At 36.9% G+C, this 19,358-nt stretch overlaps 1 protein-coding gene across 2 annotated transcripts in view; it reads right to left on the bottom strand.

Annotated features, from left to right (window-relative positions):
- ARSB (arylsulfatase B) overlaps nucleotides 1–19,358 on the bottom strand; it is a 62,555-nt gene that overhangs the window by 19,897 nt on the left and 23,300 nt on the right. For both annotated transcript variants that reach the window (XM_041414621.1, XM_041414622.1), the window contains 2 exons: nucleotides 12,242–12,485; nucleotides 3,898–3,968 (listed from right to left, as the gene is read on the bottom strand). In XM_041414621.1, the coding sequence (XP_041270555.1) occupies nucleotides 3,898–3,968; nucleotides 12,242–12,485 (315 nt within the window). The remainder of the gene's footprint in view (nucleotides 1–3,897; nucleotides 3,969–12,241; nucleotides 12,486–19,358) is intronic.

The following is a 19,358-nucleotide window of genomic DNA, read 5'->3' as shown; positions in this document are numbered from 1 at the left end:
AAATCTGAGCCAGTATCCTGGCCTGGTTCACAGCCTGGCTCTGTGAGCAGTTTTGGTGACCCATGAGAAAGGGGGGCAATGGTGAGGCACTGTGGGAGGCAGGATATCCTGTGTGGTAGCAGCAGCAGCCTACCGGCTTAAACTCCATGAAACTGCTGTCTCTGGCTGAGGTTCCCAGCGTGGTCAGAACTGATCTTAGCTATTGAGTCCTGTGGCCAGACCCTCCATCTGCTACCAAGCACACACTGATCCTCTGCTCCCCATCACACAGCTACAGGGCAGGTTGATTCAGCTCACTGGTTGGTAGAAACCTTTCCTCCTCGTTTGACTGGCTACCCAAAACAATCTGAAAGCTGACCTAGCAGAAAAATCATCTTATTACCATGTGATTACTACATCTAACACAAGTGAAGAAGGAAGAATAGAGGAAAAGGAGAGGACAGGTTGGCCATCTTGGGAGTAGCTTACCACTAGGCTGGCTTTGCAGCCCCCAAAGACCACAACCCAGCCCCTCTCCTCATCCTAGTTTTGGAGATCCCACCCTAGTTTTTCATTCCACTGTATGCTCTTACGCTAGTACAATAGTTGCAGGTCTGCACCACAAACTAGATCACTTTGTTAAGAGAAAAGCTTGTTTTTAACTCCAACCACTCCACTGGGCTGCCACAAGTCTGAGGAATGCTACTGGCAAGGTCTGTGGCCAGGGAGATGAATGGTTTTTTTAGCACTAAAGATGAAAAAAAGAAGTTTGAAACACTGCCCATGTGTGTCAGACCACAGGGAAGGTCTACATTTTAATGAAGAAAAATTATCTTCTGAGAAAGATGATCTATTTGAAGGAGTCAATGAAATAAGACCTGAGCTTTTTTTTGTAAAATGGAACTGCAGGCAAACTATTTTACAGTGGTTTTCTCTTTGCTGTTGACAATAGGAGAAGTGCACTACTTGATACAAGACTACTGCAGGGCTGCAGTGTTTGCCACTGGACATCAGGTCCTGAAAAAAGGTAAGCAGATGCTGATCAGCAGATTCATCAGATCTGCTTGAGTAACCCTGGCTGATGTTCAGAGATCAGAAACCAGTGCTCAGTCTGAGAAGTTGAAAAGTTATACTCTGTTACCCCACAAGTGGTAAATAAACACACAGCCCAAGGTCAGTGCTAAGAGATCACAGCAGCAGAGACGTTGCTAGCTCTGCAATCAAGACATCATGTCTTACTACTTCAACTTAACATTCTGTTGGATACTTGGCTGTAACAGCTGACTTGCCACTAAACTAATCATGTCTTTTGCACAAATTCCTCCCTGAAGGAGGGCTTATTTTGGAGCAAAAAAAAATCTGAATAGAACAAAGATAAGTTTTCCTGTTTTAGTTAAAAAATTCTATTAATTAATAAGGCATCCCATCATTCATGCTATTAAATACATACATACATATATATATATATATATATATATATATATATATACATATATATACATATATATATAAAATCAGTTTTTTTCTGATAGAGATGAAGATAAATGCATCCATTAAATAAAAATATATTATGGTGAAAGAATGTATACATTACAGAAAAAAAACACTCAAGAGTTCAGGAACACTGAACCTGCCCTGAGTGCAGGTAAAATAGTAACTTAATGCTCTCCACAAGCCCAACTATAACAACACTGTCTTCTCACCTGATTAACCACAACAACGTGAAAACTCCTTTTTTGGTTACATTTAACAGAATCTTGATATTTAATTGCCTATTTGCTGTTTTATGGTACTCTGCAGACACAAAGACTTGGCTAATCTTATCTTCCAGTAATTACTTCATTTTCTAATTCAAATTTCTATATGAAAGTAAGTATTAGAATGATAGGAATACTTCATCTGACATCAGATGATTTAGGTGATGTGATTTTTCAAAGCAGACTAGGACCAGAGCAAAATATGCATAAAGAGGGTAAAAGGTTATACAGGAGTTTGGAAAGAACCCAGCAAAACCTGCAAATATGTATTTTAGCACCACAGGCAAAAGAGTACTCTGATGTCAAAACAGTTAGGACACGGAAACAATAAACAGTCAAGGAAAGAGCAAGACACTAGAGTGACACAGTTAATCATCTTGATGACAAGAAGAGTGCATGGACAGTTTAAGATGCTTTAAAAAATAAAAAAAGGAAACCAACAAAACATGCAGAGAACCGTGATTGCTGAAAATCTGAAAGTGCTTGTATATTCCAAGTTTTGTGTCTCACTAATCTATCCATAATAGAGACACTAGCATAATTTTTCTAGATATTAATTCTAAACTTATTATTCAGTTTCAATAAATGAAAACCAGACAGTAAGTAAAAATCAGCTGACTTACATACATGTTCAATTACTCCTAATAACTTAGGCTGCTAAATAGAAATTTTAATCCTTATATGACGAAGCACAATTTCACTAGGAGGCACAAAGTAATTTGCCGAAAGAATAGGCTTTTGCTGAGACGAGACAGTGAAACTATATGGTGCATGAGAACGTGTTGGCGAAGAGTTCAGTTTTTGGTTTTAATTACTGCAGTTTTGAAAGGCACAAAAAAACATTGTAAATTTACAGGCATGCATATAACTTCCTCTGTTCATGATTCTTAAAAAATGCATCTTATGCAGCATGAGAGTTGCACCTACTACAGCTTCTGACCCCAGCCCCGCTTTCTTGCCCACATTTCACACAATGCACACAACTAAAGACATGATAAATGTAGCAAACAGTGAATGATCATCAGAGCATGGCATCATGGAAGAAGTTTGGGGCCACATTTGCTAAGAGCTCAGGTTTCTGAAAACCTCCTTTGCTTGTCCCCCTTCTGCTTACTCCAGGAATTTGGCTATTCAAACAACTCAATCACAGCCATTCCCACAAGGAAAAGACGGTCTCTGAAGTAGGCCCGAGAATACGTCACCGGGGCATAACATTGTACAGGAATCCTATGACTCACTAAGCATTTTTTGAAGCGAAATTGGAGTAGCTAGACCTTAATTCAATCAGCATGAAGGAAGTGTCTGCAGGCAGTGCTGCCCAGTCAGCATTAGATAGGCACAATGTTGCTCCTTCTCAGAAAAGAGTCACAGAACCAGATGTGAATTGCAAAAGGCCATCTTACCCCTTTCCATCCAGTCACTGCAGCGCAACGTGTGTTTGTTTTGCAGGCAACAGATCACTGTCTCCATTGCACTACTTTTTCTCTGCCTGGATTTACTTCTTTATATAATGAAATACAGAAATGCTATAAAAACACTGAAAGGGACCTGTTCCAATGTTCTGTATGAAAAAAATGTCTGCCGGAAAACTTGGAGTCCTTAGCAAACTAGTAATGTTGAATCATAAAACAGATGGTGCTTAAAAAGAGCTATAGAATTAGCAAAGTTCAGCTCCCATTCATGTGATTGTGGCATTGAGGATCCAGCCCCACATGATTATGGAACAAAAGCAATCACATAGCTTGGAACTTCTCAGCTCCTCACAAACTCAAGGTTTCCATTTGCAAGGACGTACCAAGATGTACTGGGGCGAGCAGTTCATTTGGAACTCTGGAGAGAGGGTTTGGAAAGGGTTCTTGGCAGAGTGCCTCACTGTGCACCTCAGGCACACAGCTGCTCCTCAACATTTCCATGTTCCAAAGTACTTTATTCATTACTCAGCAGTGTTTCAGAGTTCTCTGAAATAGGAAACCCATGTTGATCATGTTGAAGAACTTACACTATTCAGGGGATGATGTTTCTGCATTTTAAGGCTATTTACTTAAAAGCAAAAGGCATCCTACTGTATTTTGCTCCACCTGGAAGAAAATACTTCACTTGTGGAAGTCAAGAAGAGTTCAGAAGGTAAACTGTATGTTTAATAAATCTTGAGCATACTCACATGGGGAATCATCCACAAACATGGGGTCTATGTTATGCAGCAGTTCCACTCTGGGAGAAGGTCTTCCTTCACTAAGAGAGATTTCAAAAGGAAATGTTAATTACCTCCTACAGCTCACTAGGTTTCTGCATGCTTTATTTTAAGGCTTTCTGTCATCTTAGTAGAGAGTGAGCTCGTAACCCTAAATTGATTACTATCAACTTTAATCTGAATACTTCTTCCTGGCTGAGCAGCAACAACCTTTGTCTCCACAAGTTTTCCCTGACTTCAGTGGTGTTTATTTAGATTATTCGTAAGTTTACTGAGGGCCCTACCTAAGCAGGGTTTTACAACAACCAATTTTAAGAGTCAAATTTCACAGCATAAGCTGGCATAGCACTTGCTATTCTTTCTGCTTACCTGAACAAGTGCTGGAAGCATATAGCTGGGTGCCTCAAAAAATACCACAAGCATTGCTATCCCACAAAAAAAAAAAAAAAAAAAAAAAAACCAACCCAAAAAAACAAAAAAAACCCCCACCTTTGATTTCTAATTGAGGTCACAAGAATAATTTAGATACTTAGAATCTTGTTGTGTTAAAGAAGAAAATAATCCCTCTTTTTCTAGCCATTCAGTCCAGACAGATGGTGGGGAATAAGCCTCTGAATTTACCCATGAATTTTCTTAGCTATGTAAATCCCAGACCTAAAAAACTGAGTAAATGAAATTTACTCCTTATAAAGGGCAACCTGAGTAGGAAGACATAATTAGAAAGAAACATATCTACACAAAGACATGACAATAATTTATTATCTGACAATGAACCTAAATACATCCTTTCAGAAATTTCCAAATAATTTAAATTGTTTTTTCTTTCATTAAGGAGCTTAACTTAAGACACAAAAAATTGAACCAGGGCCCCTAAACTTCTTGACATTAAGAATAAAAAGTCAGGTAATATAAAACTCATTGGAGACTATAAAACTATAAAAAAATATAGTTATTTTAATATATGGAATATATCATTAAACAGCATTTACCTGTAATTTAAAATCTTCAGTAACAAACAAAATAATATTTTTTGGTCACATCTCTAAAAACATTTCTGGATTATACATTTTGAGTGAGTACAGAACTATCAAGAAGAACTAAAAGATTAAATGTATTCAGGTAATATACTATTGTAATTAATACAGAGGAATTACATTAATTAAGCTACAGTGTCAGTAATTCAATATATAGAAACTGCTACAAAAATGTTTTTTCCCAAAATGTGGGTGAAAGGCTAACTGTGCCCCCACCCCCAAGTGTATATAGTAGTCACACTCTTAATTTAAGAATGCTTGGCCTTATTTAAACAAATTTTATCTTAGGTTTAATAAACTCCATGTGCTCCATTGACAGCTGTGTTCAAGTGTGCCTTTTACCATCTGTTCATAGGTAACAGTAACAAGAACCAGTTAGCAAAAGTTAAACTAGGTTTCAAATTTATAGCCTGTGATTGACTCTGCAATAACAGCAAAAACTGGGAAGGTTTTCTTTCAGTTTTTGAGCTGTATCTACATTTTCCAGAATATTTTAAAAGAAAGAAACCACCAGAGTTATGGTAAGTAATCCAGTATCTTCCACCAGAGTCAAATACAGCACAATTAAGTAACTTATCCTATTTACTTCTCACCTTTATAGATTCAATATTCATAGAGTGCTGCTCAGTATTCACACAGTGCTGAGTGGGCAGCAGGACCAGGGAGGGGATTCTGCCCCTCTGCTCTGCTCTGCTGAGACCCCACCTGCAGGGCTGCAGCAGCTCTGGGGCCCAGCACAGGAAGGACATGGACCTGCTGGAGGGAGTCCAGAGCAGGCCACAAAGACCATCAGAGGGATGGAGCACCTTCTTTTTTGGACAGGCTGAAAGCTGGGTTTGTAAAGCCTGGGGAAGAGAAGGCTCGGGGCAGCCCTCACAACAGCCTTTCAGTACCTAATGGGGGCCTACAAGAAAGACAGGGACAGACTTTTTAGTAGGGCCTCTTGTGACAGGACAAACAGTGATGGTTTTACACTGATGGGCAGTTGATTTACACTGGATATAAGAAAGAATTTTTTATGATGAGGGTGGTGAAACAGTGATACAGGTTGTCCAGAGAAGTAGTAAATGATCCTTCCCTGGAAACATTCAAGGTCAGGTGAACAGGGCTTAGGGCAATCTGATCTAGTTGAACATGTCCCTGCCTAAGGAACAAGGGTTGGCCTAAATGACCTTTGAACCAGCTTATTCTATGATTCCATATGAGTCTATGATTATACCAGGCACGTTCATAGTGTTCAAGCAGACTGAAGGTAACTTCCTTTATAAATTTAACACGGACAGTGGATATTATATACTAAACATGGCTATTTACATTACAGCTGATAAAGTACAAAAAGTAAAGATTATACTTGTATTAATGTAAGTTTTTAATGCAGCAGTTGCCATTATTATTGAACCCATTTTTGTTCTGGGATAGAATACTGTTCTTAATACTTTTGATGTGATTTATACGTAATCATGAGATTTACTCCCTGAAGCTTATGGCATCACTGCATTAAGCTCTGTGGAGCTACTACATGGTACAGCACTGCTTTTCACTTTGAGTGTTACTCCAGTAATTCTGGTTGCACAGAGCATGGATATTCACAACCAGCATATATCACAAAACAATAGCCAAAGAATTTGGCATTGCATGTTGAAAAAAAAACACCTGCCTCACAGCAAAAAACATCAGGAAAACCGAAACAACATTCTGGGGACAACAGATAGGAAATTTACGCCTGTAACAGAGATCTGTTTCCTTAGAAGTGCCTTAACTCTGCCCTCCTTTCTATTTACAAAACTCCACAGAGAACACAGACTCAACTACAGATTCACCTTGGCAGATGTTCTGCAAGGGTATTTTGAATCAGGAATATGGTCTAGCCAGGAGAGCTACAATAACAAAGCAATAATATTCTCTAGAGAAACCTGCCTTTGTATTTTAATAACTGCCTGGGTAACCACATCTTACAATGCTCTAATTTTAGAATATTTATTTTTAGACTTCAATATCCTAATACGTCATCCCTCCCCCTAAACATAAGGAATTTTTTATGTTGTCTGGTTATTATTCTACCCTGTCAGATGGTAGAATAATTAAGATACGTCCTTATTATTTAATTAAACAGTTGAAAGCTGGTGTTTTTCAAAACAGTCCTCTATGTAAGAACAGCTAAATGAAAGCATGTGGCCTAACTTCAGTGATAGTATGAGAATCAGCTAGTTCATTCTTCTGATTTGTAAAGTTCTTAAAGCATACCAAAAGCCCTATTATTCCTTAGTGAGCACAAACAAAGATCTACATGCAATCTTTCACTTTTGTTGTTGTTAAACAGCCAGAAGGTGTCCTTGGCAAGGAATCCAAGGTTTTTCAGGGTGTGTTTGTCTTGCACAAAAACATTCTCAGTGTCACTAAGCAAAATCTGAGTCTTTATAACCTTGTCCTATTTCTCTGGATTTTATTTTTAATGTTTTCCTAAAATGATCATGTTTTAGATATGTGGGAAATAAACATACTCTCAGCTTTACACTGCTCCTTCTTCTGAATTAATTTATATCACAACAATGAAATTTTTAAACAGGTTCTTGATTTCTAAAATAAATGCACCCATTCAGTACAGAAGAATTCAAGCTGATCTTACTTCATTTACTACAGTTTATTACAGTAGTAAATATCAGTTATGATATTTCAACCTTATAAAAATATAAAAATGAAACTTGCCCTACAAAATATATAAGTAAGACTTTAAACTCTCTGCTTAATAATAAGCTTTGACAAAATAATAGTTACATGTACTCTATTTTATTCTGAATCTCTCGGTGCCTATCATACTGCTTCATGTGGTCTACAATTCCATTTTTCTGTTAATGCAAAATAAAATATTTTCTCTGAGCATGGACACACTAGATATTCAGTGCTGAAAATCAAGGTGTATCAAAAAAAAATCAACCGAAGAAAAACTACTTTGCCAAGTGTCTTTATTTCAACAGAGTAGTAAGCAGCTGGAGAACAGATGTTTCTTAAAAATGCAACTGCCTTTTGTAATACTTGCTTGGAAATATGCAGTAGAATTCAGACTCCTTGACTGGTTGCATTTTAGTATCGTTCTTGCTATTCTCAACTGCTATTTTTGTAAAATATATCAGTGATATTATCACCATATTTTCAGAAATTATTTATAATACCTACATGGAGCTATACTGTAGTCTTACCCACAATAATCTAAGGCAAGAGAAAAGAGAAATCTACTATTATTTATTATTTATTTATGAACCTTTATAAAATGTTGATACCTGAGACTGGAAAGATCTGATAGCTATCCAAAAGTGGGTTGACACAATGATACTATGCTAAGTTATTTGCAAAAAGAAGTAAAGACATCAAAGAGGAACTTACATTTCATTACAAAGGTACTTGGAGAAAAATAAAAATTACATAGTACGGGTTTAATTGCATGCTGCAACAAAATTTTGCAAAGAAAAATAGTCCAAGATAGGTATAGATGGAAAAAGAGCGGTACAATCTGCATGTGAAGACATCATCATGAACACAAGAGCAGGGAAAGGGCTCTTGTAACGACCCATGTTAATGACAACCCAAACTAGCATGTCAGCACAGCCCCAGCACATCGAGGCCAGTTCCACTGGGCAGGGACATCTGGAGGCAAAGCAGTGATGGCCCCCAGGGACTCACAGAGGATGCAGGACACAGATGCAGCATCAAAAGGACACAAACAGGCATAACTAGAACCTATGCACAGCAACCAACCTACAAAGAGCACAGAAGAAGCTTGAAGGACTTCACACCTGGCATCCCTGGACCTTTGCACCACAGCAACAGATGCTGGGCCCATGCGTTGACAAACATCATGGTGTGGGAATGCCAGGTGGATGGCTTGAAATCCTCTGCCTCTGTGTGTGGTGGGGCAGACTTCCTAGACACACACACACACCACTTGGTGAGTAAGACTGTCTAGCTGTGAGAGTGTGAGCAAAACCTGCTCTATTTCAGTTCCTATTTCAAATAAAATCACGTTCCTCTTTTATTAAGTCTTTCATTGATACAGTGCTGAAACAGCAAAGGGTCAGCAGATGGATGTGGAAAGAGAAGACAAGCTTTAGAGTTAAAATCCCTGTCAAAGAGCTTTTAAATACCATGCAAATTTTTACCTAAGAGCTGAAACAGTGAGAACCCAAACAGTATACTTGCTCAGTTTCATGCACTGTATGACACAAACTTAAGAGTACAGGTGACCAAAAGGAACGCAAAGGTATTTTTGTCTACAAGATGAGTGCTCCTGAACATCATCTTTTCCTGCTATTTCCTCCTAACCGTTATTTGTCTTCTGGTTCTTCAGGCCAGAATTAAGGCCTGAATGTATGAAAGGTACACTTGGCTCTCATGTGACTCTCAGCACTTCTTTGCACTACAAGTATTTAATATTAATTAGTGTCATGTTAATCTGATTTCTAATTTGGACTACCAGTAATTTAAAGTCATGATAGAAAGTTCATCCTGGTCTAGAATTTCAGAATTTATACTCAGCATTTAAAAATTTATGTTGAATTTCTGTGTATTGAATACATATTCCTATTTCTATAGTATATTACATTTTCATAGTATATTACATTACATAGTAATTTTCAGTAGTATAATATTTATTATAAATTATTGCATTATATTATTATATTTTTAGTCTACATGAACCTCATATTAAGAACCCATTTTTTAAATACTGATCATTAACAGACATATTTAATCAAAATAGATTAAATATTTTTAATCTAATCTGAAATAGATTAATTTTTTTTTTAACTTCTGAAAAGATCTGCACCATCCCATACATTATTTTGAATATCTAAATCAAGGTTCCAAATTAATGATCTTTTTCCTTTAGATTACACACATATGAACCAGCAGGCTCAGGATGAAAGTGTCCTCCTCCCCAAAAAAAAATCACAAGAAGCTTATGCATTTATTTATATTAGACTCTACTGAAAAAAATAAATAGATGCAACACAGTGATTAATTCTCCTTTTCCAAATGAGTTAGAATCTTATCAAGTTATAATTTCACTCACTGTGAGCCATTTGGTCCCAGAAAAACAACATATTTGAATTTTTTGTCAGGTATCACCAAAAGGGCACTGTGCCTTCATTGTTTGCTATCCAATACTCAAGTGACCTTTTGAATTATGGTCATGAAATTTAATATACTCATTTATCCTGATTACATGGGAAAATCATGTGAAATTTGATATTTTGGCTGCAAGGTCAACCAAGGAATAGCCTAACAGTTTGAAAACCTGACTTGTTACCTGTCCAGACAGAGGCCCTCTCTTTGACACACCCAACAACGCTGGTAGTCACCTGCTGCCTGGCAGTGCCAGTAAAGATTGCATTTGTTCCCTTTACAAAGACAGAAATGCAAATGTCAGCAGTGCGCTGGCACAGTTGTACCTATCCTTCCCAACAACTCTCCTGCTGAAGTAACCTGATCTGAGAAGATGAATCCATTGCAAAAATACATGGTTGAAACTGAACCTGAAGTAGGCAGGAATTCTAATGGTAGCTAGAAGAAAAATCTATGGTTTAGGTGTACCCTGGATCTTGCTGATGCTAAGTTTCCCCACAGGAACACTGACAAGTAAAACATTTTACTTTTTCTGGCTGGATGGGAGTCTCCATTCCTTCCTGGCAGTTAATGATCCTTGGCCTCAATTATACATACAGTTATCTTCTTCCACTTGGAAGAGAGCCATACAGTACACCTGGGCACAAGGCCATGAGCTTCCTGTAAACTCCAGCTACTGCAGAACACCACCCCTGAGCTCTCCTGAAACACAGGCAGCACTAAGAATGAAATCAAGCTTACCAGCTTCAAACAGGTAATACTATAGGTACAGACAATCCAATTCCGAACTCCAGATACAGGGTTTAGTTCTGGGGAGGTGTATGGGGTTGGGTTTGGTTTTGCTTTTTATTTTTCACTCCAAGACCCATATAGATTGATGATCCATGGATGGGTACACGGGCTCAAATCTGCCTACTCTAACTCTCAATTTCTCATCTCAGTCCCTAATCCAGACAGCACTCCTGCTCGTGCTTGTTTAGGAATTGCTTTTAACCCTTGCAATTCACAGTCTGGGATACTAAGAAACACAAAAAAAGAAGGGGACAAAAGGTGATAACACATATAATATGGTATACTCTACCTGCTATAAAAGCAGAACAAAGGCTACCAAAAGAAACACAACATTAATCCTCAAGTGAATAGGGTGTAGGAAATAAAATTGTTAGTCCTTTTATTCTGCTTTAGCAGTACTGAATTTTCCATCCTAAATTATTCTTATGTGAATTAAAACAATATTCAAAGATCTACTAAAATAAATGTAACTTATATGAAGACAGACAACAGGATTTAGCCCTATCAATGAATACCTTACATGCAGCACAGAAAACAAAGAAACAAGGGAATTTAAACCAACACAATTTTTGCAAAACTAAAGGCTGGTCACAAAACTTTCAAATTCTGCAGAAACTTAGGTTCTTAAGGACTTTGTAATCCTTTTTAGTGGAATAAAAGAATATTGAAATAACACAGCTGGAGCTATGTTGCCTCTTTTTCCAGTCATCTAAGCATGTCTGCACTGTGCTTTTGAGTATTTGAGCTTGGTTGAATCAGTTACAACATCATGACCTTCAGGAACCAGGTCAGGTGTACTTTTGTACTCAAAGGCTTTTCAAGACACTGGACAACATGACACAGTTCCATGCAAATGGTTACACTGTGAGCTAGCCTGACAAGTCCTGTACTGAGCTAACAAACCATCAAAGTGGGATCCATGTTCACTGAGTTTAATGTCTGCACAAAATTCCCCTATGTCCAATTCCAGATGCATACTGCAGAGACACCTAACTGAGCTCTGTAGAGAGCAGGGTTTGGTCCATAAAATTTACTAACTTGTACTCCATGCTGTGCAAAATCAGTTAACATACTACAGGATCACAGAATGTTCTTGAAGAAGTATAACATGCTTGTGAGCTGTTGTGTTCATACTGAAAAATTCAAAACATCAAGTTAAAGCTGTATGAAGGCTTTGCATCTGTAACCAGGATTAATTTGCAACCTGGATAATTCCCTCATAGACAGCACAGTTAACTGCATTTATACCTTCCCTTTTTTATGGGAAAGGAACAGGCAGTATTTCCCTCTCCATTCCAGTTCTGTTTCCTGGGCTGATTAAATTCTGCTCATACCAGAATGATGACTTGGTGACTCAACATGAAAGTTACCTGATAGTGTTCCAAACATCAAAACCATCCAAAGGCTTAGTGCCATTGGTATGTCCTCCAGCAAGGTGCACCAGCGTTGGCAGCCAGTCAGAGATATGGATGAGTTCATGACTTTCTACACCTTTTTGTTTCAGCAAAGGACTTGCAACAAAGCCTACACCTCTCACTCCTCCTTCCCAGAGGGTCCATTTTCTCCCTCTCAGTGGCCAGTTATTTCCCCCTGCTAAAGTTTGTCCTCCATTATCTGAAAAACAAATAAACAAAAAGAATTCTTGGTGAGAAAGAAACAGAACAATCTTCCCCACACCATCTATTCATCCATTTGAAAAAACATTTTCACAATACAGGTGTGTCATGTGAGTATTTGCATACTGCTGTTAGGTGTCTATATAATGTCAAACAATCAGGGCCAAGTAAAAAACATATTTTCACACCTACAAATTACATCAATGAAAAGCTATCACTAGGCAGAGATTATCCCATACCACAAGACAGTAATTTAGAAAGACTGTGCTAAGAACAACTTCTGACCATGATTAGGTATCCAAAGACACCATTAGGTATCCAAAGCTTTCAGAACCAAAGACATCAAAAATTTAGTTTCAAGTAATTTAAAGACCACAAGAAGAGTTGCTATCAATGCCATCATTAGTACTCAGAATACAATGGTTTCCAAAACAGCATAACATGCTTGAAATGGAAACCTGTTATTCCAGTCTCAGGAAAATACTCGCCCACCTAGTTTAAAAGCAGGGCTTTTTCCATATTTTCTGGCAGCCACACATAAGGTTAGACAAAACAGAATCTCCTTCTCCTCAGGCAGAATGATAAAGCCCTAATAAAATGAATTGAAACTAGTTAACATAACTGAAGTGATTCTGAAACTGAATTTATGTTTGGTGAGGATAATATATAAGATGGTTACAGAAAAAACTGAATCACCACAACTACAGAAAAATCTATGTGAATTAGAGATGGCTCATGGTATGCTCTTCTTTTTAACTCTCTCTGACCAAGCTTCCACGCTCAGGAAAAAAACCAGATCCTTGAAGTTAACAGTAATGATTCTTTGAATTTACTTTCAGTACTGTTATAAAGTTGTTCTTGTTCAAACCTACTTTAATGCTCTCAGAAGAGTCATAGCTGACAATAATTCTGTTAAGCATAATTTTCCTCTATTTTAATGAGGTTTAAATTATTTCAAATAGTAATTGCTGAACTGATATTCCGTGTAATTTGACAAGTTTGTATTGTATTTTCTAATTTAAAAATTAATTAAATGAATTTGAGGGAAGAAACAAGAAGTTCAACCTCTCACAGAAGAACTTCACTGTAACCAGAACAAAATTTTCTTTCTGGTTGACAAGAGTTCAAGAAGCATTTGGACATACTTTTGGGCACATGGTGTGATCCTGGAGATGATCCTGTGCAGGGCCAGGAGCTGGACTCAATGGTCCCTGAGGGTCCCTTCCAAGTCCCTTTCAACTCAGCTTATTCTGTGATTCTGTTTTTAATTAGGGATCAGTGTAAACCCCCACATCTTTCTACTGCACACAAAAGACCACTTTTGATCTACAAAGGAATAAACCATGGATATCTGTGAAAACTTTGAATGGCAGAAGCCTAAGCTAAATGAAGCACTTGGCAAAAAAATAATTATTTGAAAAGAGTTAAACGTCCTGTGGCCCAACTAGCTTCCAGTTGGGTTGCCCACGTTCCTGCATTTTTGGATTAAAAAGAAATTAATGAAGATTGCTACCATTATTTCTTGCACAACAATGTTGAGCTCTCACATCTGAGAACTTAAAGCAGTTGCTGGTTACAACAAAAATGAAAAAAAAAAAACCAACAAAACTATGTCAAACCACGACAATCAGTTTCAACAATTCCTTCTTCTCATAATGTAAACAGGAATTCCTGTCAGAGCTACTCATGGGACAGAGTTTTCAGTAGCTTTTAACCTTTGGTGGCCTTAGAATAAAAGGCATCCTATCCACACTGTATTAGAGCACAGTTTGGACACACAGAGGAATCAGACCTTAAGTATTTCACATACCTCCCTTGTATCACAGACTGCTCACCGTCTCTATCAGTTCACTAGCAATACACCAGGGTTCTTCTAATTCCTGATTATCAGCAACAATGTAGCAAGTAAATTATAGAAGTAGGTGGTATTTCTGAAGAATAGTGAGAGAGAAGTTTGCACTTCTCAGGTTACAGTCAAATCTTTATGATACTTACTTTTTCCTTGCTTTCTGTAAAAACATTCACATTCTGCCAGCTTCTCTACACATTAAATTCCCTGATAAAAGGAGTCTATCTAACACACATTCTGTAAAAACTTGTGTCTTTTATTAACAGTACATCAAGTTTAAATGAAAGGGGAGAAAATTGTGTTTTGATAGTTGATCAGATATGCAAATGAAAAAACAATGAACATATGAAACAAAGGTTCATCTCCCTCATTTGACTGCTCATTCTAACATTGCTAAAACATTACTTTTTCCTTCCTTGGGAATTTGTGTTCAATTGCTCCTTCTTGTGTAATTTCTTGACTGAGTTAAGAAAGTGTTGAAGGAGAGAAAAGGATGGTTTGTGTTTTGATTATTAAGGTCTGTTTCCTTTCTAGGTAGGCAGAACACAAATGATGTGTCACTAGCAGCTTGCATGTAAGCAACACCTTCACACAGTCCGAAATGTTATTGAGAACTTCAAATACCCACGGTTTGTTAAAGAGCAGTTGGTTACATAACAGTGAAAGAACCTAATGGGAGCTGAATTAATAAAATAATAAGCTAACTACTAAATAATAAAGGGAGAGGGAATAAACAAGAAGCCAATGATTGCATGGAGTACAGACCTGACAGAAAGCCCATTCAGGACTGTAACTGCTGTTCTGGTCCTTGTTTTACCTCCAGAAGTATGTCTGCACAGCAAGAGACAAGATGGGTACCGCTGTGCGTGTGTGTTCAGGTACATCTCCTCTAAATCAAGAGCTGCGGATGTATATATTGATGCTAAAAGTTTGCATGGGTTCAGAAAGAAGTTAAAGTTGAAAAAATTATACAGTTCCTATATGAAAACACATCACCTCAGTCGCAGGAGTTACTTCAGCCACAAACTGCTGAAGATTTGCAAGTTTTCACAAAGGTTTCCTAGACCTGTGCCACAGAGAATTGCCAGAGAGAGTGGGTGCCTGGCTTGACAGATCCTTCATCTGTGGAAGCACAGCCACTCTCATTTTCTCCCAAAGAAATTATTCCTCACTAACTCCTTATGCCATTTTACCCAAGTGTCTCAAACATGGAACAAATTCCAAGTGGAAACTCACATTAGATTAAAACACACACTTAGGTGTGAGACAAATGAATTCATTGTTCCTTCATATTCTACACAGGCTTCATATCTAATTCTAAATCTATTTCAAAACAATATTTTCTGAACTATTTATCACACACTTTTGTAACCGTTTCTCTCCATGACTATCTTATGTCAGAAAACAGTCTCCAGAGCAAAGCTTTTGGAATCAAGCTACCTACATCTTGTGGACCTCATTTATAAGATTGCTTAGAAATAAAGTTTCAGCCTTGCTACTTCTGCTGAAAACACAAGCCTCCTCCAGGCATGACACTTCATTATTTCTTTGCTGGAGACAAACATCAAATATGATTTTCATTAAAAATTCTGAAATAGTGTGGAAAATGTATGTTTCTTATCTGTAAGAATAATTTTTGCAATTACATCTACATAATTTTGACTACAGAAGTACCCATGACTAGGGGTATTAAAAAACTGTAAAACTAACCAACTCTTGTCTGTGAAGAAAGGATGAAAGGGGAGTTAATAAGGCTGCATCCAGAAATTATGCCACTTGGCATAAGCATTATTTAGCCAATTTATGCAGGTTTGTTTTCTTTCTTTAATAGAAGCACATTTCACACATTTTTAAAGAGCTTTATTCCTTGCTTGGCTTGCTTTGAGAGATGTTTAGCTACTCTTTTTTTCACTGCATTAATCACTCTTATTATGCATTTTAATGAGGGGGGTACCTAGATGCTTTATTTCCATTCTCACCGAATTTTCTTCTACAAGGTGAAATTTGTGGCAACAAATGAGAATATGGGGAAAAGCCAGTCTCACTAATACAAGAATGGGCTGAAACAGAATTTGTAGCAGGCACCACCACCAGCAATGAAAAAATGCACAGCACATATATGCTGGGTAAATGACAAAACAAGAGAATAAAGGAGAGCAATGGAAGCTTCCTGCCTACTTTAAAATGTAGTTTCCATCAAAGCTGAATCAACATCAGCTTCAATGGAACAAGCAAAAACAACAAAAATATGTCAAAATGTACCTCCATTCCAGAACAAATTAGGTGAAAATAGGACATATTTTCGACACAGAAAAACAGAGAATATAGCCTATTCTTAAAATGCAGGTGATTGCCTTTGGAACTACTGTGGTCCTCTTATTAAAAAGAAAGAAGAGGAAGGGTTACTTAAAAAAATATACTTAATGAAAACCTTTCAACGTAAGAAAAACAGATGTAAAGTAAAGCTTATGTGTCTTGAATATACAATACAACTTTAAAAATGAAGGCAAATGTTCTTCTCACAAACATCTGCTTTTGTAATTAATATTCATTGTCATATACATGAGAAAGAGTTTAATTTGCTAAATCTGTAATTTCTAAACTGTAAGAGATGTTTTGCAGGAGTTTTTAAGGGAATCAATAAACAAAACTATACAGAGAGGCCCTTCTGTTTCTCCCAAATACTTCTCTGAAGAGCTGCCAGCTGCCAAACATTTTGACTAGCGCAGTGTGTATATACAGTGATGTGGGATGTGTGTAGCTAGCGAGCAGTTTAATGACTAAGATTTCTTTAAAGAAGAGATGGACAATAAAAACATCAATAAAACAATTCTGAGAGCAATAATTAATGAAGCATAGATTCAAGTCTTTGGATGAACTCACTTTCTTACAAAATTACCCTGGAACTGAAGCAACAGTCTGCTTTGCACTATAAAGACACCATTGGAAATAGATGCTCACAACTACGGGGAAAGCTTTGTATGGGATTTGTACATCACTAGACAATAGAAAACCAAAAAAAAAGGCAGAAGTGTTGACTTAAGAACAAACTCTGACAAATGTCCTTCCCAGGATCATAAACATCTCTGCATGCATTCATTGCCAAGAAAAACTCACAGTAGTTACTGAACTCAGGGCAATATTAATAGCATTAATAGGTTTGTTTAAGCACCAGAGATCACTTCTCTGAGAAATTCAGTTTAGAGTGATCAATAGGTTTGAAAGTTATTTTTAGGAAAGGAAACTAAATGGAAACAAGTACTGTAATACTGTGTAAGGCCAGCTCTCTAATAAGGAAAGCTTAATCTCCCCAAGTTGTACACATTAAAAAAAAAAAAATCTATTCTTGTCTATGCAGTGGAATGAAAAACTTATTAAAAAAACTATAAAGATACCTTTATAGTTTGTTTTTTGGATAGTGGGCAAAACACTATAATAAGAGTTTCCAAAGATCACCTAAATACAGTATAGGCAACACCCTACCTTCTCCACATGTGGACATGTGGACCAGGTACTTCCTCCTGTGACTTGTACTGCCTGCACATGCTATCTTAGCAGCTTTTGATCACAATCCTGCCTCATATTAATGGTTTAGAACAGAGGTACTATTTTCTCTGCAAATAGGCCAGAAATTAGTCTTCATTTAAAGATATTCCTTGCTGGTTTTTTTTGTCAAGTCTTAGATAGGGCTTAAGTGTGTAGGTTAAAAGCAGTAAATAGTACATTAAAACTTTTTGCCTTTTTTTTTTTAATCCCCCAAAAGAAACAATGTGTCATCTTGTACAGTTACCTCTTTTGTTAGAACAGACCAGGCCTTGTTTCAATTACACTACAGAAAAGTGAATTTTATTTTTCTTCCTAACGGAGCATATGTTTTTTGTCTCCCTTGTGACCACTCAGGTTGCTACATTCTTCTTTCAACCACAACTGAGCTACACCCCACAGTTCTGTTGACATGCCTGGCAAATTGCTCTAGACAAGCTCTTCCGAGCAGGTTTCCTGGAATTTCTCCAAAGATTCATCCAGGACTGTATCTGGTGCGGTTATTAAGCAGTTTTCATGCCAGCACTTCTCTTCAGTTTGCATTTTCTTAGTTCAAATAATAAAGAGCTACCTATAAGTCCCCTTAAGGGGAAAAAAAATCACTCTTGCTGACTACTTGAGTCAGAATTAGGACTATTTCACAAAAATACTCCTCATTTACATAAACTGTCTTTAACTTCAATTTATTCTGCATCTTCCACTCTGCTGAGATCATATAAGTGTGTTTAAGTTTGTGATACATATTATACAAGCTTGATTACAGTATCAGAACTGTAATTTTAAGTATATGTCCTTATAATCTTAATTCTCAAGGTAAGTTTAACAATGTATTTGGCATTTGTAGAACAAGGAGTAATACAGAAAATCTTTATGACAATAATTTTAGAAAATGCAATAGCAATTATTTAATTACCACCAGAAGAATTACAATCTTAAGGAAAAAAGTTCTCTTCCACCACAACAATCCAATATGGTATTTCTGAACTGTTTTTCTCTGTATACCTCAGTGCACAACAAATTCTGCACAAATAAATTCTAGCAGTAAGTTACAGAAGACCAAAAGTGCTTGATATCACACAGACACACACAAAAGTAAACATGTTAAATGTTTTACATTTCTGAGGTCTTCAAATTTAAAGACTTCTTAGATACCTACTTATATTATTTTTTTTAAATAGCTCTCCAGAATTTTAATACATATGTATGTATATAACTCATATTCCCACTGAGCAAGAAATAACCGACCAACATTTAGGATTTGACTGATTAGGAATCAGTCAAAAAAAAAAAAAAAAAAAAAAAAAGGTGAGAGAAATCAAGTGTAATGAAGTGCTATGTGCCAAGAAAATCTTTGACTGTGAAAAGACTACTATCCTATTCAGAACATACCCCAAATAAATAATTTGAAATAATAAATCTGCAAGGGCAAAGAAAGAAGAAAACTTCAAATATCTAGGATTATACAAATACAATTAGGTA

The sequence above is a fragment of the Onychostruthus taczanowskii genome, unplaced genomic scaffold (genome assembly GCF_017590055.1).
Source record: "Onychostruthus taczanowskii isolate IOZ18803 unplaced genomic scaffold, ASM1759005v1 scaffold46, whole genome shotgun sequence".
NCBI classification, from domain to species: Eukaryota; Metazoa; Chordata; class Aves; order Passeriformes; family Passeridae; genus Onychostruthus; species Onychostruthus taczanowskii.
The sequence above is the reverse complement of the archived record's forward strand: the minus strand, read 5'-3'. Positions and strand labels throughout refer to the sequence as shown.